Below are 11,636 nucleotides of genomic sequence, written 5' to 3'. Positions count from 1 at the left end.
TAAGGACAGTTTGTTGGTGACGGCAGAGGATCAGATCCCCATCGTCGAGGTGGACGACTCCTACAGCAGCTCCCTCATGCAGGAGTTCCTCTGGTTCACCAAGGTACATCACGCCACGCACCTCACATCCTCGCCACGCACCTCACGTCCTCGCCACGCACCTCACGTCCTCGCCACGCACCTCACGTCCTCGCCACGCACCTCACGTCACGCCACGCACCTCACGTCACGCCACGCACCTCACGTCCTCGCCACGCACCTCACGTCCTCGCCACGCACCTCACGTCCTCGCCACGCACCTCACGTCCTCGCCACGCACCTCACGTCCTCGCCACGCACCTCACGTCCTCGCCACGCACCTCACGTCCTCGCCACGCACCTCACGTCCTCGCCACGCACCTCACGTCTCGCCACGCACCTCACGCCTCCCACGCCTCACGCCTCGCCACGCCTCACGTCACGCCACGCACCTCACGTCCACGCCACGCACCTCACGTCCTCGCCACGCACCTCACGTCCTCGCCACGCACCTCACGTCCACGCCACGCACCTCGCTCGCCACGCACCTCACGTCCACGCCACCCACCTCACGTCCTCGCCACGCACCTCACGTCCTGCACGCACCTCACGTCACGCCACGCACCTCACGTCCGCCCACGCACCTCACGCCCGCCACGCACCTCACGTCTCGCCACGCACCTCACGTCTCGCCACGCACCTCACGTCACGCCACGCACCTCACGTCCCCGCCACGCACCTCACGTCCTCGCCACGCACCTCACGTCCACGCCACGCACCTCACGTCCTCGCCACGCACCTCACGTCCACGCCACGCACCTCACGTCCTCGCCACGCACCTCACGTCCTCGCCACGCACCTCACGTCCACGCCACGCACCTCACGTCCACGCACCTCACGCCTCGCCACGCCTCCGTCTCGCCACGCACCTCACGCCCCTCGCCACGCACCTCACGTCCTCGCCACGCACCTCACGTCCCGCCACGCACCTCACGTCCACGCCACGCACCTCACGTCCTGCCCCCCACCCCCCACGCACCTCACGTCCACGCCACCACCTCACGCCCCACGCACCTCACGTCCACGCCACGCACCTCACGTCTCGCCACGCACCTCACGTCCACGCCACGCACCTCACGTCCACGCACCTCACGCCCCGCCACGCACCTCACGTCCTCGCCACGCACCTCACGTCCTCGCCACGCACCTCGTCCTCGCCACGCACCTCACGTCCTCGCCACGCACCTCACGTCCACGCCACGCACCTCACGTCCTCGCCACGCACCTCACGCCCGCCACGCCACCTCACGTCCTCGCCACGCACCTCACGTCCACGCCACCCACCTCACGTCCTCGCCACGCACCTCACGTCACGCCACGCACCTCACGTCCTCGCCACGCACCTCACGTCCTCGCCACGCACCTCACGTCCTCGCCACGCACCTCACGTCCTGCCACGCAGCTCACGTCCTCGCCACGCACCTCACGTCCTCGCCACGCACCTCACGTTTTGTGTTTGTGGTGATTCTGGATCAGCGTCACTTTGCGCTGGCGACGTTTCAGAATAAGTTTGGAATCTGTCTCCTCTGTCTCCAGCTGTCCTGTATGTGGGAGGACGTGCGGTGGCTGAGACAGAGCATGTCCGTCTCCATGTCGTCCTCGTCCACGCTGCAGGCTCGACACAAGATGCTCACCGCCGCCGCGCAGCTGCAGGTCAGGATCCAGAAACTGGATTCGTTAAATTTAATAAATGACACAAAGCAAAGAGAGAAAAACTGAAACTGTTTCATTCAGATATGATGATGGTGTTAATTCTGCATTCAGACTGAATCCAGACTCAGTCCAGTCTAAATCCAAAGGACTAATCCAGACTTAATCCAGATTTAATCCAGACTTAATCCAGAGTTAATCCAGAGTTAATCCAGACTTAATCCAGATTTAATCCAGGTTATTGAATTTATTGTCACTAAAACTTGATCAGAATCACAGAATTAATTTTTCTTTAGTTTCAGTTTTTGTGTCGTTTCCTTGACAACAAGTCGTCTCAGCCGCAGATTAAACTGATTTCATGTCATGTGACGATTAAACAAACCATCAGAACCTCCTGGGAACTCACAACCTGGGCCGCGTCCACTACGAGCCCATCAAGGATCGCCACGGCAACGTGCTGCTGGTGACGATCCACGACACGGAGAGTCAGCACGCGCTGTTCAGCGGGAAGTGGATGCAGGTGACGAAACTGCAGAGCCAGAGGAAGTCTCTGTCCACGCCGGAGGAGCCGTACGCCCTCGACATCCTCATCATCACCATCCAGGTGAGGAAGGACGACACGTTGGTTTTTAACGTGGTTCACGTTTCTACTGGTGACCGGTTGAGTGACGTCGGTTCCTGTCTCTGACCTCAGGACATCTTGGCGTACCAGCGGCGCGGCACTCATCGCCTGGCGCCCGGCCTCTACCTGGGCTTCCTGAAGCTCAGCAGCTCCGTCGACCAAATCCGAGTCCTGGTGTCGCAGCGAACTCCCAACATGCTCTGTCACACCCGCGTCCGAGAGAACGCCAACGTCTCCAGGTACGTGCCACACACGCTGACACCAGGTGAGCAGGTAACACAGATCTGATCTGATTGGCTCAGAGCTTGAAGGCACTGCTGAAACACTGCATTCCTGCGTGTGTGTGTCTGTCTGTGTGTGTTGTGTTCAGGGACGAGTGGGACTGGATCCAGAAGCTGGCTGCCGCAGGTGAGACGGAGCACGGCAGGACGGAGGGCGAGGAGGGCGAGGAGGGCGGGCCCAGAGCAGAGAGCCACGCCCCCTTACTGTTCTACGAGCTGCAGACGGCGATCAAGTCTCTGCTGAAGCTCATCAACCAACCTCTGCACCAGGTACGCACACGTGTGAACAGTGGTCATAGCTGTAACCATGGTAACTGTCCACAGAGACGGGTGTGTCCAGGAGATTTTATGTTGACATGACACTGACGTGTTCGTCCTCAGGCCCGTCACTTCCGTGTCTACAGCCAGGAAGTGGTGGAGCTCGGTCACGGCGTCTCCTTCCTGCTGCTGCTGCCGGCGGCCGATGACGTTTGCTCCGCCCCCGGGCAGTCCAACCCCTACACCCCCCTGTCAGGGTTCCTCCTCCTCCCCCTGCCGATGTTCGAACTGGGTAACAACACACACACACACACACACACACACACACACACACACACACACACACACAGATCGTCCACGCTCCTTCACTTTGAATGTTGTGACATCACATGACGCTGAAATGCATCATCGGCCAATCAAATCACGTTAATGCAAAGACAGTTAAATAAGGTTGTTGATTATTAGAGAACGTTCCTGACGCTTCCCGACTGAGCTGAAGGAACCAGGTGGGAACTTCTCACACGTTCATTCAGACGAGAAGCAAGTGGACAGAAGTCATTTCACACAACATGTCTGTCCATCAACTTTATATGACAGTGTTGTGTCTCGTGTGTGTGTGTGTGTGTGTGTGTGTGTGTGTGTGTGTGTGTGTGTGTGTGTGTGTGTGTGTGTGTGTGTGTGTGTGTGTGTGTGTGTGTGTGTGTGTGTGTGTGTGTGTGAGAGAGGAACAAAGCCCAGTCTGTTCACACACACACACACACACACGTCTGCAGAGAGGCACTAAATCAGTGTTCAGGCTCCAGCAGGACGGCCTCTCCGCTGACCCCCACACACACATAAACACACACACACTAATGTGTCAATAACACCCACACACACTGCACAATACTCTCTCTTTGTACACACACACACACACTGACCTGCTCCGTTCTCTTCACTCAGTCAAAGTGTTTTTTACGTCCGACCTGAAATCAGCAGAACACAAAGATGATGGTCCATGTTTTAGTGGGTCACAGGTCACATGACTCAGAGGATCAGAGAGTGACGTTAAAAACCAAACTCCATTTACTGTTCTGTCAAAATAACCTTCAAATGTTTTTTAAACTGATTCATATTTTATTTTTGGATTAAAAACACAAGTGATTTATTTCCGTCTCATGCAGTTTGATCTTTTTCAGTTTGGTTTTGATGTCATCGTCGTCTCGTCTCTTTTCTTCCTGCAGTTCATTTCTGCACCTACAAAGAGAAGTTCATCAGTCTGTACTGCCGTCTGTCCTCCGTCCTGGACCTGGACGCCCTCATTACCCAGCAAGCACTGCGGGAGGCCATCACCGACAGCGAGGTGACCACAGCCAAACAAAGACACCAGCTCATCCTGGACTACATCCAGGTGAGACGCAGACTGTTCACTGAACGTCATCAGTGTCTCTGCTGCTGGATCATTGTCACGAGTCTCTTCGTCCTGTCGTCACTGTGAAAGGTCAAATGTTCCTAAAAGTCGAATCCTTATAATTCAGAATTCTTTATCTGCACTTCCTGCTTCACACGTCTGAGTCTGCTTTCTGCTGCTTCGTCATCAGATGAAAGTCTTTATAAAAACCTGGAGACAGTGGAACCAAGTCTGGAAACAAGTTGATGGAAACAAACTGGGCTGTGAAAGACTCAGGACTGAATTATTTAATACGTGTGGGAAGAAATCTTTAAACAGGACGAAGGTTTAAAAATAAAATCTGCTCCCACATCAAATGAAAACATCTGCAGCCGAGTTTGATTCACTCTGATTTATTCTGATTCCAGCAGAGACATTTATTTTACCTCCAGTTTTTAATGATGCTTCTGTTTTTGTGTCACATCTTGTGAAAATATATCAAATTTGATCATCATATGATTTCATAAGAAGCATAAAAGACCTAAAACCATAATTTTTTATACAACGCTGACGTAACAGAACGAATTGATCAAGTCTCAGCTTCTTGAATCTAACTCGTCTCTCGTCCTGCGTCTCTCTGACATGTCCTCGTGTCTTCAGACGTGATACAGAGCAGAAACAAGCGAAGAAGAAAAGCCACATGTCGAGTTCAGCAGACGCCAAAGAGTCTAAACAAACCGACCAATTAGACGGCATCACGTCATCTTTATGCTAACCAACCTCACTTTCACACACACACACACACACACACACACACACACACACACACACACACACACACACACACACACACACACACACACACACAGGGACCTCCCACGTCAGACTGTGATTTGTTGTACTTCTATACTTATGAGGACCTCTTTAAAACATTTTCTGTGATGACATATGTGGCACTTTTCACACTCTGTCCTGCACACACACACACACACACACACACACACACACACACACGAGACACAACACTGTCATATAAAGTTGATGGACACAGACATGTTGAATCTCAGACTTTCATACTTTCTTCACTTCTACTCTTGAAGAACCATTAGTTCAACAGCTGACACAGTGAAACTGTAAAACACTGAACTTCCCTGTGTCAGTAAACGTCTCATCAACAAATCATCTGATTAAAACAAGATGAAATGAAACGTTTGTTGTTTCCTTTGATCTGTTAGTTCTGGTTTCTCATTGTAATTTAATCTAAAGAGTTTAGTCTGACATGCGTACGTCCTGTCGTCATCACCTACGTGGGCGGAGTCTACCTGTACTTGACTCTGATTGGTTTGTAGACGGCGTCTGACGGGGGCGTGTTGTCAGGTGGGGGGGAAGTTATTAAGAATTAAGAAGTTATTAAGAATTTAGTAGTTGCTTTTTTTAAGTGTTTCTACTCATGAACGAGACATTTCAGTAGAATCCTTTTTGTTTGTTTGTTTATCGAACCTCTTGCCAGACGACTCTGACAAATCTAATAAAGTTTTTAATACTGTGTCGACTCTTAATAATAACAAACAAAAATATATCATCTGCATAGAAACAGTCACTAATGTGTACAAGAAAACTCGGGATGAAAAACATTAAAAGTTTGTATCTTTGTTTCGCTCTGCGTTTCTGTAGCAACTGGACGAAATGCGTCGGGACCTTCGTTGGATCACGGACGCTTTGCAGTACGCTCGCTACAAGCAGCCTCGTGGCGGCGCACCGATCACCTGCCTGGTAGACGCCAACGCTCCAGAGAGTCTCTCCGACCAACAGAAGACCGACTCCACCTCCTCGACCATGGACTACTTGCCCACGCCTTCGCCCTCGCCTGAACTCCACAGGAGGAAAGCCATCAGTGGTGAGTCGCTCATCAAAACACAGATAATATTTGAATGTTCCATATGAATAAATCTGACTGAACTTTATCTGTGATCTCAGACTCTCTGCTTGGCTCCGATGAAGACGGCTCCTCTGAGGTTTTTCTGCCGACAGACAGCGACTACGACTCCAGCGACGCACTGAGCCCCCGCGAGCTGGACCTGCTCTACTCTCCGTCCCAGGACCTGTCCCAGCAGGCCGTGCACTCGCTGGGCGGCAGCGCCCCCGATGTGCTGCAGATCCACGAGCTCAGGTGAGTTTATGTCCTTTATGAAGATGTTCAGTTACTTGACACCAGGAACCATCCGTCTGTTCGGAAACATGTCGTCATCGATCAAACGTCTTCTGAGCCTCGGTTGATGTCAGTTGTGTTTACAGGAACAAGTTCATCTGATTGGTTGATCCAACATCCTGTCAGGAAGTTACATGACATCATCATATTGTGATTCTTCCTCGAACACGACGTATCCTCTCGTTCTCGTTTCGTCCGTTTACGTTGATAAATTCACGATGTTCCGGTGACGGCAGCTCGGAGGTCAGCTGATCGGTTTGTTTGATCACCTGACCTCCTCCTTGTCGGCCATGTTGTTAACACGTCTCTTCGTTCTCTCTCGAAGGTACAGCGTCTGCCCGCCCAAAGACCCCCCCCTCTCCCCAACGGTGAAGGATCCCACATCTAAAGACGCTCCTCTCTCCTCCCCCCTTCTCCCTCACTCTCCCTCTCTATCCAAAGACTTCCCTCTCTCTATATCCACTTTACCTCGATCGCCCTCCCTGTCCAGGACCCTCCCCACCTCTCCGTCCCTCCCCCTCTCCCCCAGATTCTCCAAAGACCTGCCTCTGTCCCTCCCCCTCTCCCCGGGTCTGTCCGACACCACCAAGACTCTGGAGGGCCTCTCCCTGTCCAAGAGCCACCAGGAGGAGGTTGCTCCCCTAAGGGCCCTCACCAACCCCCCCGCCAAGCGCAAACTGCTCTCCAGGAGTCACAGGGGCCAGTACTTCAGTGGGCCCCAGCGCTGGCTGAGGGGCCAGAGCGGGGAGAGTCACACCGGGTCTTTATCTGAGGGCGTCTACACCAAGCAGCTAGAAACAAACCTTCCCCTGCTCGGGGACCTGCCCAACCCACAGGGCACCACCTACGTTAGCCACGCCTCCCACGTCCTCGAGAGTCGGAGGGGCCGACAGCGGGAGCCACGGCCCCACGTCCGCAGGATCTTCGTAGAGCCCTGCAACAAGCTGTCGCCGGGCCACGAGAGGAGGGGCTGGGACGAGGAGGAAGGTGGAGAGATGGCAGAGAAGGCGGCGGCTGCAGGTGTGTCGATGGTCGAGGCGCACGGGGCGGCGTCTGGGGGGGATGGGGAGGGGCCAGAGGGAGCCACTGCGCAGGACGTAGATTCAGACGACCAAACCAATGCCCAAGTGTCAGAGATACTGAGCAGCTCGCTGTAGAGTCGGAACAACTTCTGAGGATTTAAAGCTTCACTGGGCAAATTTTCAACAACAGCTTTTATTTCAATTCACACTGAAACATCATGTCATTGGTTCTGTCGCCATGTTTGACGTCTCTACACTTTCTACGACATCGGCCCTCGCAGGTCAGTGGAGCAGCCGCGCAGCACACGTTAGATTATCCTCCGTTAAAACTCTTCGGTCTGAAGGAGTCGCTCAGTGGTTCGTAGAACCAGCCTTTTTTGACCCAATGCTTCCAAGGACCCACAGGAACTCAACTCAGGAACTCAGTAAGGAAGTCAAGGTCTGTTTGCGTTTCCACAGAATCAGAAGAGATGTACAGATGAGACAAATCCCATCATGGTAAATGGTCTGTATTTATCCAGATGTTTTCTAGACTTGATGACACAAAGCGCTTTACACTACAGGTTTTCACAGTCACATTCATACAGTTTTTCTATGAGGGGCATTTGGAGTTCAGTATCTTGCCCAAGGACCCTTCAGCATGCAGATGGGGAAGACTGGTATTGAACCCAAACCTCCTGGTTAGAGGACAACCACTTTAACCCCTTAGCCACAGCTGCTTCCCTGTGGGAAGTTCTACACCAGAGAACCAGAGAACCTGGAACAGTCGTCAGTTTGGTTCTTGGTTCCAAACAAAGGTTTAGTTGTGAGTTCCTTCAAGGTTCTTGGTCTCTAACAGAAGATCGTCTGCTGTTACCAAACAGGAAGTGAGAGACAAACCAACTTCCTTCTGTGATTGATGTCCCAACTTCTCCATCTTCTCGCAGTGAGAAGTTTGAACTTAAACCTGATTCAGAACTTTGCCCAGTCTTGCTTTAAAATAACCTCAGATTCTGGTTGATGACGATCGAGAGTCAAACCTGGACGTCAGCTGCAACCCCCTCTCTCTGTGTTGTCTCTCTATCATGGTGATGATTGGCCCGTGTTCAGGGCTGATGGCTGATGGTGAGCGGCCCTCGGGCCTCTGTTTAGTTGCTGGTTCAACTCTGCCAAGTCTCAGAACCCATGGCATTGACTGTTACAAAGAAAAAATCAATGCAACAAGAAACCAAGCACTGCTTCTCCGATCAGGAACTTTGCACACGGCTCTGTAAGTCGACTGTGGCTTTTCTCCCACTTTAGTTAAAGTCTCTTAAACTCTCGAAGGTTTCCGAGGTTTCCTGCTGAAGATCTCCGTGGCCTCGTCTCAGAGCATGAATCTACTTGAAGTGACTGTTCAGTCTTTTCCCATCGTGGTCTCCTGTGATGATTGAATCCCGTCTTTCAGTCAGTGTTTTTTTCTCCTGTGGGTCTTAATGTGGTCGACTTGCGGTGAGTTTAAAGAAAAATATATAATTTGCCGAGGTATCGAACACGTGAGCGGCCTCAATCACTAAAGACGAGAAAGCTTAAAGTAGGAAGTATTTTTGTATCCTCGGATTTAAACCTGTGCTATTTTACCTGGAATGTTGACGAGTCGTCGAAGCTGTATATTGTTGGCATGAAGTCGTTTGTAGCTGTCGTTTTGGGGGGGGGGGGGGTGGGACCGAAGCTTCGTGCCCTCCTGGTTCAGCGTCAAGACGCCAGGGGTCATAGGTCGGGGGAGGGGTCAGGATTCTATTAAAAACAGTCTGCACTTTGCCCCTCGGACCGACCTCCCAGTCGACCTGACGCCGTTTGTGTTGTGCTGTTGTGTTGACTCTCTGTCGGCTCGGTTCCTGTCGTGTTCCCTCACAAGCTGCTGGTGTGTTTAACGTTTTCTTTTCTGCTCGCGACCAAAACCTGCAACAGTTTTAAAGAAAGGTCAGAGAGCTGGTGGAACATGCACAGATTTTACACGTATGCACAGAATTTACAAAGTGCGTTTTTAATGTTTGCACATAGCAATTATGGAATAAAAGCTAATGAAATATTTGATGGGCATTAACTGTGGCAGCTTTGATCATTAACGAGTTTAATGTCCTGATGTATGAAGTGAAGTTCACAGCTTCTGTCGTTTGAATGTGTAGAATCTGATCCATCGCTAATTCAAATATTTACACTGCAGGACTCATAAATATGTTAATTTACACTCACTTAAAATCAGATTGATGTTAAAATCATGCTGATGTCAGGTGATTGTTAGCCTAGCTTAGCATAAAGACTTGAAGCCGGGAGAAACAGGTAGACTCTGTTCAACGCTAAATATGTAACATATAAATTTGAATACTATCTTGTCATGTCTCCGCACTGGTGACACCTAGTGGTTGGAGTCATTATTTCTTCAGGTTCTCTGTCCATCTTGTTCTTGTGAACACGATATCTCAACGACGCTTTGAGGGGTTAACTTCACATTTTTTACAAACATTCACTTGGACTCACAGATGAACTGATTGGATTCCAAAGGTCAAAGGTCACAGTGACCTCATACGAGTTCTGTTTGTGGTCTGTCAGATGCTCTGTTTCCAGTCTTTATGCTAAGCTAGGCTAATCAGCCTCTGGCTGCAGCTCAACACTCGATGATGACATCAGGCTCGTCATGTGACTCAACGAGAAAACAACAAACATCAAACTTCATCAGTCTTTTGGTTTTTAAAACTCTAAACTTGAATTTTTTATGTAGTTCAGGCGTTTATCAGCTGTGAAAAGATTTGATTAAATAACTGTTAAGCCATAAAAGAAAACCAAAAACCACAAGAACAGTGAATGCACCTGAAACGTCACTAATAAAACTTTATTTACAATAACCCCCCCCTCGGTCCACAATCAAAGAAGCCATAATTATTATTCTACGTTATTTTGTCACCTGATTTAGTTTAGAAGGATTTTATGATATTGTTTTATAAGATAAAGTCGATGAAGTTCCTGTCTCTGATCTGATGCATCTGAAGGTGAAGTTTGTTGAAGCGACTCTTCACATGTTGTATTTATTTCACTTCCTTCATGTTTGGACGTTAACGACCTTCATTCACCTCCACAAGCTTCTGTCTGTATATTTCTGCATCACTAACATTTATTCAGATTATTATGAATCCACTTTATTTATTTTCAGAAGACGGACGATTCGATTTTTTTAATGTAATAAATAAACCTGCAGTGTTTTCATTCACATGATCAGATGAATTTTAACAACTGAAATAAATGTTTCTCATGTGGATGTTAATGTGCATTTAAAACCTGTGAGTTTGTCTTTGATCAGGATTCAGCTGTGTGTGTGTGTGGCTCCAGTTCCTTTGATTCATTCACCAAAAGTCTCAATTTCAACCATTAAAACGTTATTATCATCACATGATTTTTCATGTTAAATAATTGATTTGTTTGTAGAAATGATTTCAAAATTACTCAAAGTGAAACTTTAGCAATTTTTACACGATAAAGTAAATTACTCTAATTACTTGAATAACTTCCATTTCAGTTTGACTTTGACTTTTTACTGTTGAGTTTATTTAACTCAAATCATCATTTTATATTTTCACGTGCAAACTGCAGCTGTCACATAAATATGATGCAATAAAAAACTGGTGTAGTAGAAATATACAGAAAATGTAAATACTTATAGTAAGTACTTGAGTAAATGTACTGTGTTCCTTCCCACCCTGGCCTGCAGACAGGACCCGAGGCCCCTGAGGGATTCCTCAGTAGGTTTGGCCCCCGTGATGTGACCGGGCCCCGGAGGTGTCAGAGGAATCGAGCTGCTCGCAGGCCGCCGTGTGGGAGGGTGTGAACCGACTGGAATCTCACACCACCGCTGGCAGGGGCTTTTCCCTCTGGAGCGCCGGAGCATTTCTGAGCTTCGGTCCAAGCCACAGGATCGCTGCCCGGCGGCCCGAAGCCCCGCCCACACGGAGACCAACCTGAAAACTGAGCCGAGGAACGAGAGAGAAGAACATGATGTGTTGAAATCATCTGACCTGAAGAGACTCGAACAACACGAGGTCAAAGGAGAAGTGGTTCACTGTTCGTCTGCAGACACGTTAACACTGCCAGGGCCTGCACTCAGCTACTGAGGGGCCCCAGGGCTGTTGCTTGT

At 50.0% G+C, this 11,636-nt stretch overlaps 1 protein-coding gene across 3 annotated transcripts in view; it reads left to right on the top strand.

Annotated features, from left to right (window-relative positions):
* The window catches only part of ankfn1 (ankyrin repeat and fibronectin type III domain containing 1), a 48,274-nt gene extending 37,135 nt beyond the window's left edge, over positions 1-11,139 (top strand). For all 3 annotated transcript variants that reach the window (XM_035146249.2, XM_035146250.2, XM_035146248.2), the window contains exons 16-25: positions 1-103; positions 1,615-1,731; positions 2,117-2,332; positions 2,423-2,589; positions 2,721-2,901; positions 3,013-3,181; positions 4,113-4,279; positions 5,933-6,155; positions 6,236-6,428; positions 6,793-11,139. The exon at positions 1-103 is cut by the window's left edge and continues 30 nt beyond it. In XM_035146249.2, coding sequence (XP_035002140.1) covers positions 1-103; positions 1,615-1,731; positions 2,117-2,332; positions 2,423-2,589; positions 2,721-2,901; positions 3,013-3,181; positions 4,113-4,279; positions 5,933-6,155; positions 6,236-6,428; positions 6,793-7,624 — 2,368 coding nt within the window. In that variant the 3' untranslated portion in view covers positions 7,625-11,139. The remainder of the gene's footprint in view (positions 104-1,614; positions 1,732-2,116; positions 2,333-2,422; positions 2,590-2,720; positions 2,902-3,012; positions 3,182-4,112; positions 4,280-5,932; positions 6,156-6,235; positions 6,429-6,792) is intronic.
* The last annotated feature ends 497 nt before the right edge of the window (positions 11,140-11,636 follow it).

Source organism: Hippoglossus stenolepis, chromosome 21 (genome assembly GCF_022539355.2).
Source record: "Hippoglossus stenolepis isolate QCI-W04-F060 chromosome 21, HSTE1.2, whole genome shotgun sequence".
Taxonomy (NCBI): domain Eukaryota; kingdom Metazoa; phylum Chordata; class Actinopteri; order Pleuronectiformes; family Pleuronectidae; genus Hippoglossus; species Hippoglossus stenolepis.
The sequence above is the reverse complement of the archived record's forward strand: the minus strand, read 5'-3'. Positions and strand labels throughout refer to the sequence as shown.